We start from the raw sequence: 21,359 nt of genomic DNA, 5'->3' as shown, positions 1-21,359 counted from the left end.
CCCCAGGGCTCACCCTCTCCAGCAGGGGGCAGCGCACACACATACACACACACCCCCCACACACATCCCTCCCCCCGGCAGCGCGGCTCACCAGGATCATGTGGCCGGTGGAGATGTCCATGTTGGACTGCACTGGCTCCTCGCACCAGGACGGCGTGCTGCTGTGGGAACTGGGGCTGGCCTGGGGGGCGTCGCTGAACTGGGACGAGACGCTGCTGACCCGGGAGTTCTCGGCCGGGGCCGGGGGGGCGTCCGCGCGGCCGAAGAGCGACTTGGCGGCCATGTGCTGCCGGCACAGCTCCTGGGTGGGGGCGAGACCAGCGCTGCCACCGCTGCCCCTCTGCACCCCCCACCCAAGAGCACCGGGAGTTCCCCCGTCCGGGCCTGGCCCTCCCCTCCGAGCCGAGCCGTGGTTACTTCAGTCCCCGCTGTGTCCCCCACCCCGGCGCTGCCCAGGGCCCTACCTGGTACTCGAAGGTGCTGTCCCCGGTGCCCTCGGGCCCCAGGGCCGCCAGCCGGTCCTTCTCGCGCTGCTTGGCGTGCTGGCGCAGGCAGAAGACGATGGCGGCGGCGATGACCACGCCCGCCACGCAGGCCAGGGCCAGGAAGGTGAGCAGCACGGAGTGGAAGGTGTCGCCGAAGTGCGAGGGGTGCGGGTACGGGGCGGCCTCATTGCGCTGGGGGCAGGGGGGCACCGTTAGCACAGCAGAGTCAGCCCCTGCCAGGGGTGGGGCGCATGGGGGGATCCCCGAGGCAGGAGACTCCCCGGGGCCGATCTGGACAGCGATGCTGAGCCGGGGTCCCCGCCCCCGGGAGGAGGGCCAGGGCTCCGCAGACAGCCAGCAAGGGGCAGGCCCTGAGCCCCCCGGCTAGCCCCATGCAGCCAGCGGGGGAGGAGCAGGGCGGGGGAGCCCCAGCCACGAAGGGGGAGCCCCTATTGTCCCTTCTGCTCTGGCCTGGGGAGGTAACCATGGGAACGGGCAGGAGCGCACAGCGAGCGGCTCAGCGGGGCACCGGAGAGCAGGCCGGGGTTACCATGGCAACGGTGCGATGCCAGCTGCAGCGCCCGGCCAGGGGCCTTTTGGGCGTGCGGGAGCCGAGGAGAGTGCGGCTAACGCTGGGGAGGGAGCCCAGCCCGGGTCACCCCTCCGGGGGACGAGAAACCGCTGCTAGCGGATGGTCCCAGCTTGGAGTCACTACAGACCTGGGGCCGGATGGGAGCCGGCACCCCCGGAGGGGACAGGCCCTGTCCCCCATTCCCCGCCCCCCTGAGCCAGCCAATCGCTGCCCTGGGGCCAGGAGCCAGCCCCCCCAAAGGGGACAGGCCCCATGTCCCAATGTCCACCCCCAAGCCAGCCAGTCCCTGCCCTGAGGCCAGGAGCTGGCGTCCCCTAGAGGGGACAGGCCTCGTGTCCCAATGTCCACCCCCAAGCCAGCCCCACATCTGCTCAGATGTTCCTGTCTCAGGATTCAGGCCCAGCTGGCCTGCCCGCCCAGGAGGCCGGGGCGGGGCAACAGGAGGGCAGAGGGAGGACCCTATGCTGCTGGGCTCCTCTCCCCTGACTCCCCGAGCTTCCAAGCCCCTCTTCTGAGAGCTCCCCCCTCAGCCCCTCCTGTCAGCCCCCAGCGAAATCCGAACCTAGCTCCCCTGCCTCATCACTGCTGGCAACCGCCCGCCAGCCCCCCTCAGGCTCGTGGCATCAAACCCTCCCCCCAGCCCCCAAGGCCTCGCGCGCTGCTGCTCCTGCCCCACCTCAGTCACTGCAGCCCCCCCCCATAATGCCCCCAAACCGCAGCCCCCAAGACATCTCCCTGGCCCTGGCACCCAGTCCAGGCTGCCTGTCCCCTCCGCAGCCTGGCATTGCCCCCATCACCGGCCCCACTGTCCACCCAACGCTGCGCCCAGTGGTGAGGTGCCAGGTGTGCTGCCCCCGTGCCCGGACAGAGACCAGGCTCCCTGCGGGGGGGCAGAGCTGCTCAGCCCTTGGCAGCGAGCCGGGTCCCCAGGAGCTCCCCTTCCCAGGGCACCGTCACCGGAGCACCACAGCGCCTGCTCTGTGCCCTTCCCCTCAGGCCGTGCTGGGCAGTGGAGTCCCCGAGACCTGCCCCATTTGGGGAGTTGGGGTGACCCTCGGGCTGCTGGTGCGGTGCCAAGGTGACACTCCCTGCGGGAAGGGCCCTGTCCCCTCACACCACAGCCCCCATGACGGAGTGGGAATTTTTTGTAATATTTTATGACTACTGTGTGTGCCTCAGTTTCCTCTATGTGCTGCATGCTTAACTAGGTTGGGGAAATGCTGTCTGGAGTCTGGGCCCAGACAATGGCCTGGCCATTTGGTACCTAGCAACTAACGACTGGGGGTGGGGGTGGGCATGGGCAGGGCCCCACCCTCTGCAGGAAGCCAGCCAGCTGGGACTAGCCTGGGAACAAAAGGACTAAGGAAGAGGCCAGGTGAGCGCTTGCCCAGAGGGGCCTTGGGGGCTGTTACTCTTCCCCGGGGCCCAGAGAGGGCCGGAGGGTTCTGGGCTCAGGCTGACCCAGCTAGACGCTGCTGTAACTGTGGGTTAATCTAAGGACTCTACGCTGTGTCCAGACAGCCAATAAACCCCCGTGTGTACCCCACTGGCTGAGTCACTGCACTCAGGAAGGTGGGGGTGCTTTGCTCCCTTGGGGTGGGCAAGGCTCCCTCAGGGGTCCAAGCCAGTGGACTTGCCGAGGGGAGCTCACGGGGTGACCCAGGGGTGCTGAAGGCTCCGAGGGTCGGTCCCAGGAGGCGGGGAAGCCAAGGAGCTGACCCCAGTGAGTGTGACCCTAAGGGGCTGGCGCACTGCAGGGCTCCTCACGGGGCTGTTCCACCACCACTTCCCTAGGAGTGTAGAACTAGAGATCCAGATGTCCCACCTCCCACCAGCCGGAGGGCTCACACCCCGAGCCTGCGCAGCCCCCAGGACACAGCCAGGCCAGCTACCCCGCTGCACAAAGCAGGGACGCTCTCGATCCAAACAGCTACACACCTGTCGGGGGGGGGGGGAGGAGGAGGCAGGAGCAGCAGCCAGTGTCCTGCAGCCTCCTCCAGGGGAGAGCAAGGTAGCGTGTGAGCCACCGCCATGTCAGCCCCGGGAGTTGGACTGGATCCTGTTCCCAGCAGGACCATGAGATCAGCTGGTCTGAGCTCCTGTACAGCCCTGATGCGTGGGTTCCCCACGTCACCCCGTACTGCGCCCAAGAGCCTGGCTGGGGTAAAGCGGCTGCCAGGAAGGCACCAGGCCGGAGAGCTGGAGAAGCCACCGCTGCCCATGGGAGTTTGTTAATCACCCGCACTGCTACCAAGGGGTGCCTAATTTCTAACCTAGTTTCAGCTTCCAGCTGTTGGCTCTTGTTTGGCCTCTCTCTGGTCTCTCGGGTTCCCCACCCATTCTGTGCTGCAGTAACAGACGGGTTGGGCCTGGGGCCCAGATCGAGCCAGGAGTGTCTTTAAAATCCGTGAAGGCAGCAGCTGCTTTCTCTGGGTCCCATTCCCCGTGTTTGTGGCTGGGCATCTCCACGCCCAGACAGTGGGTCTGGTTTGTTTCTTAGGGCATCTGCGGGGCAGGAATTGGTCAGGTTTGTTTCTCAGGGAGAAAGTCTGTATTAGTGTGAAGGAAACAGCAGGTGCTAACGGATTCTTTAATCTAGCGGAGCCGGGCAGGACAAAAGCCAATGGCTGGAGGCTGAAGCCAGACAAATTCCAATGGAAAATGAGGTACAAAGTGTTAGCAGGGCAGGCGATTAACCACTGGACCAAGCACCCAGGGCAGCAGCGTCTTCTCCAGCCCCCGCTGACTTCATGTCCAGCCCGATGATGCTTTACCAAACCAGTGGCTGGGTGAAAGCCTCTGGCTTGCGATAGGGTGGGGGTGAGGCTAGAGGATCTCATGGTCCCTGCTGGCTTTGAACTCTATGGAGCTCTGAAAAGTCCCCATGACTCATGCACCTCACCAGCCAGCTCAGGGTCGAGAAGGCCAGTGTCTGCCCTGATCGGCCCCCACTGCCATACGAAGGTAAAGAACAGCACCAGCCTCCTCTGGCTGGACAGGGCGGTAACACGGGGCTGGCCCCACCGAGCCTCTCAGCAAGGCTGCTTCAGATCCCTGCCCAGCCCTGCCTGGCCCCAGTGACCCGGGCACAGCTAGGCTGGGCCAGGGGCAAACTCGTACCACCCACAGGGGTTGGGAATGGGGGACAGGCCTGACTGCACAGCCAGCAGGACAGGAGGGGCCGGGGCTGGACACCACAGGAATGGGGCAAGTCCACCCAGTCCCAGGGACGAGCAGACTGTCCAAAGCCACAGGTAGAATCGGGCCTGGCAAGAGAGCAGCATCGCCCCATGGGGCAGGAATGGAGCCTGGGGCTCACACCCCACACCCAGGGGGAGGGAACCCCGACAGAGCAGGGGCTCTGCCTCGGTGACACCTGGCAGCATGGGGCAGCCGGCCATGGCAGGGAAGCGTCATTTGAATGTCACTGATCTGTGCAGCACGGGGTAGGTGTGTCTCATCGATGGGCGCCCAAGTGCCAGTCTGCCCAGGCCACCCCCTTTGCCGGGGCAGCCCCCCCCCCCCATGCCTCATTTCAGGACATTCTGGCCCTTGCTCCAAATCTCCACCCCCACCACCCCTGTGCCCGGGCAGCAAATCCCCCAGGCCCCTCCTTTGAACCCTCAGCCCACGCGGTGCCCGGTGCGGAGGGGACTGTGACGGCAGCCATTCCTCTGCAGGAGACATCTCTGCGCGGAGATCGGCATCCCCCCAGAAACCGCTTCTCCCCCACCCAGTTGGGACATGCACCCGGCCCACCCCTCCAGGGGAGTTTCCCAGGGCAGAGGCAAGCGTACCCCGCAGTCCATGCTGCCACAGTGGAGCCAAGGCCAGGAAATCCCCCGGCTGCCCAGAGAGGCAGAGCCTGGCTGGCTGTGCCAGTCACAGCACACTCTGCCCTGAGTCCTGCTCCACTCCTCAAGGCTCTGCTGAGGCCAGCCCCCATCCTGTGGGGTTTTCACCCCAATCAATACGGAGCATGGTGCGGTTTCACGTCCCTGCGGCCGCTAGGTGTAGGGGCGGCCACGAGGGCTCCACACACTGCCCTTGCCCACAGTCACCGCCCGCGCAGCTCCAATTGGCTCAGCCTCAGGCAGTGGCGCTCACAGTCAGGGCAGCTCCCCCCCCCCTTCCCCAGCGACGGGCTCAGGCTCTCTGCAGCCTCAGGCAGCGGCGCTGTGTCAGTCACACTCAGGTCGTGGTTTTGAGTTTCCTGCCCAGCGACGAGGGAATGATCACAGGGCTTCTCCCCTCATTGCACAGCTCCTGGAGCTGGGGCCTGGCCTGGGCCCATGGTGCCGAGGCCTTAGTCCTGCTCTCGGGGGAGGTGGAGGGACGGGGCAGACGAATTCAGTTCACTAGGCAAACGTGACAGCTGCCATCTCAGCCGCCCCTGGGAGCTAGAGCAGAAAGCCTGTGCGTCTCCAGCCTGAGCGAAGGGGCCCTGTAGCTGGGGCGCTGACAGACGGACAAGGCGCAGCAGGGACACACCATCGGCGCGGGAAGGCCTGGCGTGGTGGGGCTGGGGTCGGTGTGACAAACGCTGGGTGGGATTGGGAGAGAACAGGCCTGTGAGAACCCGGGCATCAGCCCTAAATACTGCAGCGAGCGCAGAGCAGGGACAGCCAGGCAGGTTGCCCCCGGGCACCCCAGGGAGAGGGGTGGGACACGCTGCAGGCACTAGCCCCGGGAGAACCTGCCACCGCTGAAGGCAGAAGAGCAACAGGCCAGACCCCTCGTGCCTAGAGGGAGACCCGGGACCAGCAGCTGGGGTGACGGAGCCAGGCGGGCTCCAGCGATAACGCAGCGCCGGCCGAGTGCGTAGCACGAGCGCAGCCCCTCCTGTACGGGAACGGAGGCCGTAGGGCAGGACTCTCCCCTGCCCCTCACCCCACCCCGCTGGCAGGCTGAGCCTGGGGCAGGGCCAAGCCGCCCACTTCCCGTTTCCATACGGACTGCATTTTCGTCCTCAAGCCAGACCTTCCTGGGCACTGCACCAGCTCTAGGGTGACCAGATGTCCCGATTTTATAGGGTCAGTCCTGATATTTGGGGCTTTGTCTTATATAGGCGCCTATTACATCCCACCCCGATTTTTCCACCCTTGCTATCTGGTCACTGTAACCAGCTCACCCGCTAGGAGTCTGCAGCGGGCCTGCCCCTAGTGCTCAACCAGCCCCACAGCTGGAGAGGGAGGGGGTCTGACTGAACAACCCTGCAGCGGAGGAGCCGAGGTCCCAGCGCAGGCAGCCCCAGGAGACGGCCCCAGCCCCTGCCGCACCCCAGCACCAAGATATAACCTTATCTCCCCCCCAGATCCCAACTCCCAGGACGCCGGCACGGGGACATGGCCATGTCCCCAGTCACTCAGCTGCAGGGGCACAGTGGGGAGCCCGACCCAGGACGGGGGGGAGCCCGTCGGGGCGTTTCCGGCAGGGTCGCTGCCTTACCTGCCCCACGCCCATCTGCACAATCTTGAGCCCCAGCTCGGCCTCCAGCTCCGACTTCACCATCGCTGCAGAGAGGGGAGAGGTCAGGGCGGGGAGCACGCGGCCCCGGCAAGCACAAGTGGGGTGAATCGCCGAGGGCCTGCCCCGGACCATGGGGGCATCACCCTGCTTCCCAGCTCCTATCTGGACGCGGGCCCTCCCCCCACTGCTTGCCCTACAGCGTGGGGCGCAGATCACAGCAGGCACTCAGAGCTGGGAGGGGCTGTGGATGCGTGTGAAGGGGGGGCAGAGAGGATCAATGAATCACTTGCCTCAGGGCCAGCCCTGCCCACCTGAGCCCCCACTCCATGCACTGGGGCCCTGGCCTGGGCCCCACACAGCCTCCCCTCGCCTGGGTGGTGCAGGCCTAGCCGGCTCCCGGGCGTCTCCCTCGCAGGATCCAGAGCCCCCAGCCGCACCCCACTCACCGGCCTGATTGGTCACATCCGCCAGCGACAGGTTCTGATGGTTCTGCCGGATCCGGAAGGTGAGAGCTGGGCCCACGACACTGCAGGGAGCAGAGAGGCCTGGGCATTACAAGACAGGGAGGGGCCAGACCCCAGCCAAGGGGGCCGTGCCCCCTGCCCAGACCCCACCCCGGATCCCTGTGCCCCGGCCTAACCGAGCCAGGGAGATTGGGGGCTAGGGCAGCTGCTGACGTGCCGCAAAGAGAGGGCAGCGACTGCGGATGAACTGGGGTGAGACCTCAACCCCTTGGCCCTACGTCCCCCCCCACTGCACTCACCCCAAGCCAGCCCACCCCCTCCAGCGATGCTACACCCCTCCCAGGATGCATTGCTCTGCCCCCCACTGGACACTCCGCTGCTGCCCTCTCTGGGGCCGCCCGTGAGCCCCCCGCGGCCCCACCTGATGTTGATGAAGGTGGCCGTGGACAGGTGGACGTGCTCAGCCAGGATCTCCAGCAGCCGGACGCCGACAGCGAGGCCCAGCGGCCTGGAGGGGAGCAGAGACAGGCGCAGCTCAGGGAGACTCCGGCCTCACAACCTCCCCCAGCACCCGAGGCGGGTCAAGGGCCCTGAGGGTCAGGCCGGCTGGGCGCCTGAGCAAGCCAGCGACAGGGTGGGTCCCAGCCCTGCCAGGCCCCCGCCATGCAGAGGAGCTGGGAGGAGGAAGCGTGGAGCCGGGTCAGGGTGGGAGGGGGAGAGTTAGGAGCATTTACCCAACTTGCATGAGTGGCCATCGTGCCCTTGGGCTGCTCGCACGCGCGTCACACGGCCCTTGGGCTGCTCGCACGCGCGTCGCACGGCCCTTGGGCTGCTCCCGCCAGTCAGAACCAGGTGCCATCCTGGCCTGAGGAACAAGGTCCCCCCCGCGGACACCCCAGAGAATCAGCCGCAGACCGGCCACCAGGGCGGGGGCCAGAGCAGGGAAAGCTGGTGGCCCCCTCCCCACCATGGCCACAGGCACAGCAGCCATACAAGCCAGGAAGCCGCATACTCTGGCCCTTTCACCCCCCAGCCCAGCCCGGCCCCCATCCGCAGCCCTCACTTCTGGTCAGTGACGATGTAGCCGTACTCCTCGGCGGGCCGGGGCTCCGGCTGCTCCCCCTTCCCGCCATGGCCCCTGGGCTCCGTGTAGCTCTTCTTCTGCACTGGGAGATGGAGCACGTCCCCTGCGGCGGGGTCCCTGGGCGCAGCCTGCCCCGGGGTCTGCGGTTCAGCCTGGGATGCCGACGTAGGCCTGGCACTGCCCCGTGCCGGGCCAGCCGCCTCCTCCCACCTCGGCCCCTCCGTCCGGGAGGCGGCACTGGCTGGATTCTCAGCGGGAGGCACCGTGGAGGGGGGCGGCTCCGGCTCCTCCCCGTGCTGCATTTCCCCTTCCGTCACCTGGGGCAGAGGGCGGCACGTTACCCACGGGGCAGCCGGGCCTGGCTCATGGCAGAGTCTGCCCCACCTGGGGAAATGAGCCAGCCCTTAAGGCGGGAGAATGGGGCCTCAGCTCCTGTGACCAGCCCTTGGCCAGAATCAGTCTCCTCGTGGCCTTGGCAAGACCTCTCCGAGGAGACACACAGCTCCGGCTGGGGACAGGTTTCAGGAGGCACTGTGCAAGACTCTCCCTGGAGTTCTGCTGTCACCCCTCAATCTCCGCCTGCCGCTCCCCCTTCCGCTGCCCCGCGGGACTTCTCCACATGGGCTGCCAATAAATATTTGCAGATGGAGAAAGCACACTCGGGCTAGCTTGCTCTCCGCAAACCCATTCTGTTTGCACCCTAGGGCCCAGAGGCCCAGCCCCTGGGACACTGGACTGTGTAGTAGACCCCTCTGAAGAGCCAGCTGGTTGAAGGGAACGGAGGGCTGTACGGGACACACCTGTGGAAGGCTGCTTGCCCCAACTGGGAAGAAAATTAAGCTTGCCCACAAAAAGCTACAGCCGTCCAGGGAAGATGGACAATCCGGGTCAGGGATTCTATCCTAGGAAGATCTGCAAGGGGCAGGAGGACAACAGGACGGCGTGCTGCCTTCCCGGAGCCAGGCCACGAGAGGTCGCTGAGATCTGACAGGTTTCTGCAGTTGACGGGGACGAACCGTACTGATGACAGAGCTCAGTGGGGTCTCACACAGATTACACAGGCCCTTCCAGTTCCCCGAAGAACATCCAAGCAACCTTCTCGGAGATCCTGCCTGTCCTACGAGCAAAGCAGGACAGAAGAGAAGATTCTGGGGGTGAACTGCTGGCTAGGTGCTAGGAGAGGGGGCTGCAGAGTTTGGCTGGCCTCCACCTCCGCAGAAAGACGACCAATCTCCTTGGGGACAGGCTGGCTAGAGTAGTCAAGAAGGGGTTAAACTAACAAGGGGACGAAATGAGAACACAGTCGTGATGCTGAGAACGTCCTCATCAAGACACCAGAGGACATGAAGAGCAGAAATTCTTTAACTGCCTGGACACCAAGGGTAGGAGCCTGGCGAACAAACCAGAGGAACCGGAATTGCTCATTTATGAGCATAAATTTGATCCAGCTGGTTTGACTGGTAGGAAGATTTGGGTGACTGGCACGGCAAAAATCAATGGTTATGACCGACTGAGGAAGGATCAAGTGGCCCAAAGGGGAGGGGGAGTGGCACTGTCAAAAATAGCATGACCTCTTTCCGATATCAAATGCTTATGGCTCAATATCCTAACAGAGAAAGCACAAGATGGGGTGTTGGTTGGTGTCTGCTGCAGAGCCCCAAAACCCACTAGGGAACAGGATGACTGACTCGTCAGGCACCCAGATAGGATGGGTAGGGAAAAGAGCCATATGCTCAAGGGGGGACTTCAGTTTGAAGGACACACACTGGTTGTCTCGTGCTGCCAGGACTAAAACATCCTCGGAACATCTAAAAATGATAGAATTTCCTAACTCAAGCCAGTGCTGAATCCAACGTGGGGGAATTCTGCATTAGACCTCATCTTGAGGGACAAAGAGGAAACGGTCAAAGATCGAAAAATTAGTTGTAGCTTAGGTGCAAGTTATGACTTGATCACATTTGTTATGTGCAAACAGAATAAAATCTGAACCAGTATTACATAGATATCCAGTGGTTAAAAAGGGACCATTTCATAAAGCTCAAAACAATTATGAGCCAAATCAGCTGGGAGAAAGAGTTCAAACAGAAAAGTGTGAATGATAATTATGAATTGTTTAAGAATGTTTTACTAGGTGCTCAAAAATCTACAATTCAAGAAAGAAGGCTGCACTGGTTAAAAAACAACTTGGCGTGCAGTGGAAGTGAAAGCAGCTATAAAAAATATAAAACAGGGAAGCAAAGAGAAGTTGACAGTAATGAACTATAAATCAGAAGCGATACATTGTAGAAAACGAATAAGGGAAGCAAAAGGACACCAGGAATAATGTACGGCCAGCAGAGTTAAGGACAATAAAGAGTTTAAGTATACACCTCTACCTCGATATAACACTGTCCTCGGGAGCCAAAAAATCTTACCGTGTTATAGGTGAAACCGCGTTATATTGAACTTGCTTTGATCCACCGGAGTGCACAGCCCCGCCCCCCGGAGCACTGCTTTACCGCGTTCTATCCGAATTCGTGTTATATTGGGTCACATTATATCGAGGTAGAGGTGTACTAGAAACAAAGGAATCCTAACAATTATATTGGTCTATTACTAAACGGAAGTGGTAGAATCGTAAATAATAATGCAGAAAAGGCAGAAGTGCTATAAATTTTTGTTCTGTATTTAGGGGAGGGAAAAAATGATGTAGTCATCACATGGTGATGATGAAACACTTTCCATTCCAACACTAACTCAGGAGGATGTTAAACGGCAGCTAGTGAAGTCAGACATTTTTAAACTCAGCAGCGTTGGACAATTTGCTTCCAAGAGTTTTAAAAGAGCTGGCTGAGGAGCTCGCTGAGCCATTAATGTTGATTTTCCATAACTCTTGGAACACCAGCGAAGTTCCAGCAGACTGGCAGAAAGCGAACGTTGTGCCATTATTGTAAAAGGGTCAGTGGGATGACCCAGGTAATTATAGGCCTGTCAGTCCAACATTAATCCCAGGAAAAATAATGGAGGAACAGCTGATAATGGGATTTGATTAATAAAGAATTGAAGGAGGGTAATAGAATGTAATTAATGCAAATCAGCAGAGGTTTATGGGAAATAGATCCTGTCAAATGAACTTGATATTTTTTTGGATGGGATTACAAGTTTGGTTGGTAAAGGTAACAGCGTGGTTGTAATATACGTAGACTTCTGACTTGGTGCCGCATGACATTTTGATTAAGAAACTAGAAGGCTATAAAGGTAAGATGGCCACACATTAAATGGATTAATAACTAGCTAATAGGTCTCAAAAGATAACTGTAAATGTGGAATCATCACTAAACAGGTGGGTTTCCAGAGGGGTCCTGCAAGGATCAGTTCTTGGCCCTGCGCTATTTAATGTTGTTATTGTGACGAAGTGGGGGGTTTTCTTGTTTTCTGGGGGTTTTCCCGTTTTCTGTGGGGTTTCAATGGTTTGCATGCAGAGGGGGTGGGACTCAGTTTCCCTGGGTGTTACTGGTTTAACGAGGTGAGGGGAGAGGGAGTGTGTTTTGCAGAGGACCGGAGAGAGGACGTGGGGACCCAGCCGGTGGCCGGGAGGATGGATACCCCAGCGACCGGTGACCTGGTGACCCAGAGGCCCAGCTGAGGAGACGCAGCCAGTTCTGGCCAGTGGGAGGACAATGGGCTGCAGAGTGAGGACCCAGAGACCTGACCAGCCGGTTCCAGCCAGAGGGAGAAGCAGGAGCGGAGGCCCCGGTTTACGACCCTGTTTACCTGGAGGGAAGACAATGGACAGAGGCGGGGCCTGGGGCCGGTGATCGGAGATGCCCAGCTGGGAGCAGGGGGGCTCCGGGGCTGGAGAGGGGAAGCAGGCAGAGCCCACCGGGATGCAGGGAGACTGGGATGTGCTGGGCTGAGGGAGGCCAGGCCTGAGGCCCTGAGAGTTTCCTGTGCTATGTTCAACTCTCAATAAACCCTTCTGTTTCATGCTGGCTGAGAGTCACTCCGGTCTAGAGAACAGGGTTGCATCAACCCCTTCGGGGGTGGAGGCCCCGGGGGCCCAGAGCGAGTGGACTCCCTGAGGGGGCCCACGGCAGAGACAGACGCGCTAAGGCTCAGAGAGGTGCGGATCCAGGAGGTGGAGGGGCCGGACCCCGAGAGAGAGTGGACCCCCGAGAAGGGCTGTCTCACTAAAAGGGGCACCCCCCACGGACCGCACGGGGCCAAGAGTGGGCACGATCTGTGAGTCCGTGACAGTTATCAATGACATGAAAGAAAACAAAATCATCTCTGATAAAGTTTGCAGCAGACACAGAAATTGGGGGAGTGGGAAATAACGAAGAGGACAGGGCACTGATACAGAACAATCTGATCACTTGGTAAGCTGGGCTCAAGACAAGACACATTTTAGTAAGGCCAAAGGTGAAGTCAGACTTCTAGGAAAATAACATTGGCTGTACTTACAGGATGGGGGATTCGATCCTGGGGGGCAGGGACTCTGAAAAGGACTTGGGGTCATGGCGGATACTCAGATGAACTCCCAGTGTAGCCAAAAGGGCTGATGTGATCCCGGGATGCATCACCGGGGGCATCCCGAGGAGGAGCAGGGAGGTTATTTTACCTCTGTCCTTGGCACTGGTGTGACGCTGCTGGAATCCGGTGTCCAGTTCTGGTGCCCACAGTTCAAGGAGGATGTTGATAAATTGGAGAGGCCCAGAGAAGAGCCCCGAGAAGGATTAAAGGATTGGAAAACCTGCCTTAGAGCGACAGATTCAAGGAGCAGAATCTATGTAGCTTAAAGAGAAAGTTCAGGGGTGACGTGATCCCAGTCTAAGCACCTATGTGGGGAAGAAATATTTGCTAATGGGCTTGTCTGTCTAGCAGCGGAAGGTCTAACATGGCCCAGCGGCTGGAGGACGAAGCTAGACGCACGCGGACTGGCAATAAGATCGGTTTTGACAAGGAGGGTGATTAATCGCTGGAACCACTCACCAAGGGCCGGGGTGGATTCCCCACCACTAGCGGTTTCTGAATCCAGGATGGAGGTTTTTCTAAGTCACCTGCTCTAGCTCAGAAAGGCCCGGACTCAGGGCAGGGCTCAGGCTAGGGGACCCCAACGGTCTCCGCTGGCCTTCGGAGGTCTGACCCGGTGACCCCTTCCCGACCACAGGGGGCTGTGGACCCCCCAGCAACCGGCCTCTCCAGGCTCAGCACGGCCCTGGGACCGGGGCTGGGATGCTGCCCTGTGCGGCGGGAAATGGCTGGACTTACCCGCTTGGCCTCCGGAGTCTCCTGGCCAAACCCACCTGCCGGGAGAGAAAAGGACACTTCAAGGCTCATGCACTGCTCCAGGCACAAAGAAAGCAGCCGGGGCGCGGGGGGAGGAATCAGGCAGATTCCAGGAGGGGGCAACGTCCTCCCCCCTCCAGGGGGGACAGGCAGCGCATCCCAGAGTAGAAGGTGCAGTGCTGGCATCTCTCTGCCCCGCGCCCTGCCCATCCTCCCCTGCCAAGTCAGCCCCACTCACCGGGGCGCTGGAGCAGCTGCAGCAGGGCGGAGAGGCTGCCGAGCTGCTGGGGACTCAGGTCCTGCAGCCCCACCCCGTAGTCGGCCAGCACCGCCACAAGTCTCTGCAGGGCTGCATCTGCAAGAGGGAGACAGCGCTCGCTTTGGGATCCTGCCCACGGAGCAACGGGCAGCCCAGCGCCAGGCACCCAACGGGTGGCAGGGGCCACCCCATCCTCGGGGGCCGGACGCAATGGAGACGCAGGGAATGTCTGCTAGGTGAGAGGGCTCTCAGCCAAGTGTCTGCTGGGCCCAGCGAGGTCAGGATCCAGGGGGTGAAGGGACAGGAGCCACCTGCTGGGGCGGGGCAGGGCAGAGCCCCCACCCTGGGGCCCAGAGGAGGAGGAAGGGGAGAGGGAGCTGCATGACTAAGGCGAAGATTTAGTCACGGGTATTTTTAGTAAAAGTCAGGGACAGGTCTCATGCAATAAGCAAAACATTCATGCCCGTGACTTGTCCCTGACTTTTACTATAAATACTCGTGACTAAAACTTGGCAGCTCCTGGGGCCCCACGGTGCCGTTGCTCTGGGTGGCCCCAAGGGCTGACAGCTGGCCCCTGTTTGGGGGGGGGGGAGGAGCTGACTGTCCCTGCCACCCCGAGGCCCCCAGGCACTGCTGCTCCGACGGCCTCCGGGGTGGCCCTGGGGTGAGCCGCACCGGCAGCTGCGGAAGTCACAGAGGCCCCGGAAACTCACGGAATCTGTGACCGACTGGCAGTGATAGGGAACGTAAACTACCCAGACATCTGCTGGAAAAGTCACACGGCAAAACCCCACTGTGACAAAAGGGAATATTTTATGAGCCCGATGCGTGCCTCAGTTTTCCCTATATTTCACATGGCTAGCGGGGGGTGGGGGCAGGACTGTTTGTGCAGAGATAGAGGAGTGAATAGCAACAGAGGGTCCTGTGGCACCTTTAAGACTAACAGAAGTATTGGGAGCATAAGCATCTCACTTCTTCAGATGCAAGGAGTGAATGTCGCCCAGCTGTCTGAGCCGGGATGGGCCACCGGAAAAGGACTGTCCAAGGCTGACCCCATATCAATGGCAATGGCCTGGTGACTGGATTCGCCCTCTCGCCACAACAACCCAGGGGAGACGGCGTGATGCTGGCAGAATTGGTACCAGCTCACGGCAAGGCCCCCTGGCTGGAACCCGCCTGGCTGCCCTGTGCATTAGTGCTGGTAAAACAGGCATTAGAAGCCCAAGGACGTGTGTACTGCTTAGTGTTTATTGATTGCCTGCGAGCGGCTGCCAGCATCCATCTCACTTATCGCAAGTGCATCCCATGCTGTACGGGGGTATTTAAGCATTTGTGTTGTGAGCCTGTGAGTGTGTAAATCACCAGCCAGGAGACAGTCACTCGTGCGAAGGGCCGGTCTCCGACAGCAGGTGTTTGGGCCTGGCCCATCGACGCCTGATGAACTATTGCGGGATGTGAAAGGACAAAAGGCCGTTGCTCTGCTCTTCCCTCCCACTGGAGACGAGTCGTGCAAGTGGATTCCTCCCCTCAGTTGAGTTTGCAGCTCAGAGCACATGGGAGGAAGGGAATAAAATTCCCTCCCCCGGAGGAGCCGGATCTCGGTGCTGCTTGGACTCTGGGGCACAAGGTTTCTAGGCATCGGCAAGTGACCCCCGGCGGCTTAGCTGGGGTTAGCCCTGAAGGTCATACAGAGCTTGCTTATGACAGCAGTTTCTATTACCTTTGGAAACTTAAGATTGTAACCATCGGTGTAGCTATGGTCACCTGCTTTAACCTTGTAAACAACACGTTTCCTTTGCCTGTTTAAGAGATCGGTAGCTCGTGTATTAGAGGTTTGGCTACAAGCGTTGACTATGGTGAGACCCCCCAGGTCAGCTGCACCTTAATAAGTGACTGGTGCTTTGGGACTGGGCGTGGCCTGACTAGGGCTGTGATCCGCGGTGTAAGGGACCCACGGGCACAAAGGTGAGCCAGACAGACGGGGGTACCCACACAGACTGGACCCCAGGCCCTGTTTGGGCTGTGAGCGTACCTGAGGAGGTCACACTTAACTGGGTGGCGAAATCTCAGGCCAGAACTCACAGGCAGTGTGCAGTCTGTACCCTGCCCCAAGGCTGGTCCCCACACCCGCTGGCTGCAGGACAGCGTGATGGATGGTCCCCCCTCCTCGCAGGGAGGCTGAGCGCTATCCCCCAGCTTGGGAACAGAGGACAGGGAAGGGGTGAGAAGACCTGACTGCTGGAGGATCAACTAACCCAGGTCAGGCAGAGCCAGAGCGAGCCTGAACCTGGGGCTCACAACAGCTGGGCCGGGCTCTGGGCTGACCAGAATGGACGGGGACGATGCTTTGACCGGCCTTTCCCTCACCCAACTGCAGGACGTCCTGTGCTGTGTGCCAGTGAATGAAACCCCGCCTGTTTCGACAGCGCTGTCACTGCAAATGCTGGGTGAGGGGCATTGATCTGGGGAGTGGGCAAGTCTCTACCTGGGTCTGTCTCACACCGCGAAGCAGGGGGGCTGCAGCCCCAGAGGTTCAGGTGGTGGGGAGGCCGTGTGGCTTCCCCTGGAGGAAGAGTGAGACCCTTTTGGGGCCTGGCCCACTGCCAGGTTCCTTCAAGAGACTGTTCCAAAGCTGGGGGCGGAGCACCGATCGTGGGGATCCGGAACACCAACATTTCCGATAAGCCCTTGGAACGTACTGGGGACTTTTTGTTCCAGAAAGTGGAGGATGTAACCAGGGGGACGGCCATTGTAGACTAGATTCTGGCCAACAGGGAGGAGGTGGTAGCGAATCCAAAGGTGGAGGCAGTTTGGGCGACAGTGATCATGGAAGGATGGATTGCAGGATTCTGAGGAAAGGAGCGAGAGCCGCAGACTAAGGACAATGGATTCCAGAAACCAGACGTGAACTAACTCAGAAAATGGGAGGTCAGGTCCATGGGAAGGGAATCTAAGGGCTAAAGGAGTTGAGGAAAGCTGGCAGTTTTCCCAGGAGACAATAGTCACGTTACACCTGCAGACGAGCCCAATGCAAAGGGAAGATGGGAAGAACTGTAAGAGGCCAACGTGGCTCCAGCAGGAGCGCTTTAATGACCCGAAACTCAAAAAGGAAATTACCAAAAGTGGAGACGGACTAATTGCTAAGGGGGGGTACAACGGAATAGCACAGGCTCGTAGGAGCAAGATCAGAAAGGCCGAGGCACAAAACGAGTTCCAGCTAGCAAGGGAGAGAAAAGGCAACAAGAAGAGGTTCTTTAAATAAATTAGGAGCAAGAGAAAGACCGAGGAAAGTGCAGGACCTCTCCTTAGTGGGGAAGGGGGGGCGAATACCTGATGACATCAAGAAGGCTGAGGTGTTTCAGGCCTATTTTGCTTCAGTCTTCACTAGAAAGGTTCACGATGACCAGACACTCAACACACTTACCATTAACAACAAGGGGGAGGGAACAAGCTGAAATAGGGGACGAATACGTTAAAGTCTATTTAGAGGAGTTACATGTATTCAGATTGGCAGGGCCTGATGAAACTCATCCCAGGGTACATAAGGGAGTAACTGAAGCAATCTCTGAACCCTTAGCAATTATCTTCAGGAACTCCTGGAGGATGGGTGAGGGCCCAGAGGACTGGGGAAGGGCAGACACAGCCCCTAACTGTAAAAAGGGGAACAAGGAGGACCCAGGGAATTTGATACCTTTGATACCTGGAAAGATACTGGAACAAAATATTATTCAGTTTGTGGGCACCTGGAGGCTAACCGGTTTAGAAGGAGCAGCCAGCATGGGTTTGTCAGGAACAAATCATGCCAAACCAACCTCACTTCCTCCTTTGGCAGGGTCACTGGCCCGGTGGCTGGGGGGAGCAGTGGACGTGATGTATCTGGATGTCAGTAAGGCTTTTGGCACAGTCCCACGTGACATTCTCCTAAACAAACTAAGGCCATGGGGTCTAGATGAAATTCCTATCCGGTGGATGCAAAACTGGCTGAAAGGCCGCACCCTAAGAGTAGTTATCCAGGGTTCATTGTCAAACTGGGAGTGTGTATCTAGTGGGGTTCTGCAGGGGTCAGTCCTGGGTCCGGTATTTAATATTTTCATCCATGACGTGGATAATGGAGTGGAGAGGATGCTTATGAAATGTGCAGACGACCCCAAACTGGGAGAGGTCACAAGCACTTTGGAGGCAGGATCAGAATCCAAAGCGACCTTGACAATTGAGAACTGGCCTGAAATCAACAAGACGAATTCAATAGAGACAAGTGCAAAGTACCACACGTAGGGAGGAAAACTCAAATACAAACTGGGGACTAACTGTCTCGGTAACAGTGCTGCTGAAAAGGACCTGGGGGTTGAATATTGAATATGAGTCAATGTGCTGCAGTTGAGAAAAAGGCGCATCTCCTTCTGAGGGGATGAACAGGAGCGTCGTGTGTAAGACACGGGAGGTCACTGTCCTGCTCTGCTCAGCACCGGCGATGCCTCGGCTGGAGCCCTGTGTCCAGGTCTGGGCCCTGCACTTTAGGAAAGATGCGGATAAATTGGAGAGAGTCCAGAGGAGAGCAACAGACCTGATCAAAGGATTAGAAAACCCGACCTCTGAGGAAAGGTGAAAAAGCCAGGGCATGTTTAGTCTGGAGAAAAGGCAACTGAGGGGGCCCGAGAACAGGCTCCCAATATGCTAAGGGCTGTTACGGAAAGGCCGGAGATCAATAGTTCTCTGTGTCCAGCGAAGGCAGGACAAGCACCAATGGGCTTAGCCTGCAGCCGGGGGACTGAGGTCAGCGACCGGGAAAACCTTTCCAACGCTCAGGGGAGTCATGCTCCGGAGCAGGCTCCCAAGGGGGGCTGGGGAATCCCCGTCGTCCGAGCAGGCTGGACAAACCCCTGGCTGGGCCGGTCCAGGTGTCCTAGGAGTCTGCGGGCGACTGGCTGGAAGGCAGGGGTTACCTGACTGCACCTGGGGACCCAGGGCTGGCTGCTGCTGTCTGTTCTCTTCGTCGGGCTCGGCATAGTCCGGGGGGAGCCCCTGGCCGTGCTGGGCCTTCGTGCTGGCAGGGGCCAACCGGCTCGCCTTCTCTCTCGGCAGGTAGAGCATGCCCAGGTCCTGGAAGAGATGCCCCCCGTCCAGCCCTGGCTGCCCCCCATAGGAAGGGATGGGGCTGGCCCCAAAGAGGGCTTGGGAGGCCTGGGCAGGGGCCCTGCCAAGGAGAGCGGGGGGCTCAGGGCTCTGCCTGGCCGAATTGCCCCGGACAGGGCTCAGCTGCCGCGCACCATCCTGGTAGCCAAACTGTAACCAAAGCAGAGAACCATCGCACCCTCAGTGCCAGGAACAGCCACCCGGAGAGCAGTTTACCATGGGCTGCAGTGCTAACACCTCCTCCCCAAAACCCTAGAGAAGAAGGACCCCTCACCCGGTGCGGAGATGCAACCACCTCTGGGGCGGGGGTGGCTGCTGGTTAACAGCCGCATTGCACAGCAGTTTATAGACAAGCTGGTGACACAGAATCTGCGTCCATCAGGAACATAGGGAGGCAGGCTGGGATGATCAGCCAGAACACCCCAGTTCCTGGGGGGCCCCCCCACCAGGGAGCCAGCCAGAGACGAGTGCAGCCAGCAACTCTGCGGAGCTGTTATTGGTGTCTCCGCCGGGGCTGGGCCTGGCCAGGGTGTCTGTCTCATCTGCCCGTCCCGCTCTGCCCCACCCACCCAAGGCCCCGTGTCAGGGCCGGAGGAAGGTGGCCTGCCCCCCACTCACCTTGTGGTACGAATAGGGGTGCATCAGGCCTTCCTCATAGCCCAGCTCAGGCGGGGGGCCCAGCAGCAGAAGCTCCAGGTATCGCTGCAGCAGGGCGGGGGGCAGCGGGGGCTGCGGTTCCAGGCGCGGGGACTTCTTGGCACTGGCTGGCAGTGGGCGCGGAGCCATCTGCAGGGCGCTGCCCAACTGGCTGGGCTCTGACGGGAACAGGGCCATCCGGGGAGCGGCATGCAGCGGTGAGAACCTTAGAGACACGACAGCCCTGGAGAGTGACACGGCTCCCCCTTCTTCCTCACCAGCCCCGAGAAGCAGAAGAGCAGGGGCCAGATACCCAGCCCTGGGGCCCCCAGAAACACAGGCTGCAGGTGTGACACTATGCCCCATATTCTTCATCGAGATATTGTTCTGATGTGAATATAGCATAACTAAGAGGTTTTATGCAAGATGGGCCATGTGAGGTTGTGACGTTATTAATATGAACTAGGATCGTATAGATCATTGTTGCAACCAAGGTCCTGTAGTGGCACCAAATCTTGTATAAAGGGGGTCTAATAAGGCGTTTAAGACAAGGTTCTGGTTTGCTGGTTATGATGATGCTATCTGGGTGCATGGATCATTTTTGGATTTAAAGTTATAAGTATTGGCTCTAGACTGTCTGTATTTCAAATTTGTGCTGTGCTTCTGGGAGACACCCCAGACAAGTTGGTGTCAGCTCTGCCTAGCCTGCTTGATGGCCCATTAAGGACCATCAGCTACACAACTGACCCATTGAGAGAAGGCAAATACACCCTGTGACTCAGCAAGGCAGGGACAGGCCTATGGACACAGCTCAGAGGTTTTTCTATGCCATGTGCTGGGTAGCTTGTCCTTGGGACAAAAAGCAAAGACCACATAGCAAGAGACTATAAAAGGCTGATGCCTCATCTCCATCTGGTCTTCAATTCTGCTTCTTGCCTCTGGAGAGACTCTGCTACAAACTGAAGCTCTGAACAAAGGACTGAACGACCCATCCCAGCTGGGGATGTTTCAGAGACTTGATTTGAACCTGCAGTTTATTCCATCACTGCTACAAGCCTGAACCAAGAACTTTGCCATTACTGTATGGAATTGGTTCCATTTAACCAATTCTAGCTCTCATCTCTATCTTTTTCCTTTTATGAATAAACCTTTAGATGCTAAAGGATTGGCAACAGCGTGATTTGTGGGTAAGATCTGATTTGTATATTGACCTGGGTCTGGGATTGGTCCTCTGGGATTGGGAGAACCTTTTTTCTTTTACTGGGGTATTGGTTTTCATAACCATTTGTCCCCATAACGAGTGGCACTGGTGGTGATACTGGGTAACTGGAGTGTCTAAGGGAATTGCTTGTGTGACGTGTGGTTCGCCAGTGGGGTGAGACCGAAGTCCTCTCTGGGTGGCTGGTTTGGTGCAAAGGACCCCAACCTGGGGCTGTAACTGCCCTGCTCTGAGCGATTTGTCCTGAACTGGCACTCTCAGTTGTATCCCACCAGAACCAGCATCGTTACAGAGGTAACATTGGAAAGGTTGTGATTTACTGAATGTGATTATCCAATGTGTAGGCCTGTATCATTTCTGTATCTGAAGTTAGGAATATTGACTATGTAACAATTACAAGTGGGTTTACATGGGGGGGGGGGGGGAACGCCCTCCAGGCAGAATGCAAACAGCCTGGATGGGCCATTAGGGAGAACAACAGGACTTTGAAGATGCTAATCTCCCACCTTCCTGAGAAGCTGCTTTGACACTGCAGGGTCATGTGATCATGTCACCTGGTACTGGACTCCATCTTGGACTGCTAGTATTTCTCCACTAGTAGGGGGTGGGGATCAAACTGGGAAACAAAGGATTCCCATCATATGCAAATCCTGTTTAAGGCTGGGGAGTTAATCAGGGTCAGTTCTTCACTGAATCCCCAGAATGAGGGCAGAGAACATCTAAGAAACAAGGGCTGATGGGGGGAGCGGA

The 21,359-nt window shown here is 58.8% G+C and overlaps 1 protein-coding gene across 1 annotated transcript in view; it reads right to left on the bottom strand.

Annotated features, from left to right (window-relative positions):
- Window positions 1-19,616, bottom strand: part of PTPRN (protein tyrosine phosphatase receptor type N) — a gene marked incomplete at its 5' end in the record, with an annotated part of 27,117 nt that extends 7,501 nt beyond the window's left edge. Inside the window, 10 exons of the mRNA XM_029910577.1 lie at window positions 92-301; window positions 465-677; window positions 6,526-6,590; window positions 6,993-7,072; window positions 7,432-7,518; window positions 8,074-8,411; window positions 13,345-13,379; window positions 13,601-13,717; window positions 18,565-18,904; window positions 19,373-19,616. Coding sequence (XP_029766437.1) covers window positions 92-301; window positions 465-677; window positions 6,526-6,590; window positions 6,993-7,072; window positions 7,432-7,518; window positions 8,074-8,411; window positions 13,345-13,379; window positions 13,601-13,717; window positions 18,565-18,904; window positions 19,373-19,616 — 1,729 coding nt within the window. The remainder of the gene's footprint in view (window positions 1-91; window positions 302-464; window positions 678-6,525; window positions 6,591-6,992; window positions 7,073-7,431; window positions 7,519-8,073; window positions 8,412-13,344; window positions 13,380-13,600; window positions 13,718-18,564; window positions 18,905-19,372) is intronic.
- Window positions 19,617-21,359: the final 1,743 nt, after the last annotated feature.

The sequence above is a fragment of the Terrapene carolina genome, unplaced genomic scaffold, assembly GCF_002925995.2.
Source record: "Terrapene carolina triunguis isolate 2854851 unplaced genomic scaffold, T_m_triunguis-2.0 Scaffold62, whole genome shotgun sequence".
Taxonomy (NCBI): Eukaryota; Metazoa; Chordata; order Testudines; family Emydidae; genus Terrapene; species Terrapene triunguis.
Note: the sequence above shows the minus strand (reverse complement) of the source record. Positions and strands in the feature narration are given on the sequence as shown.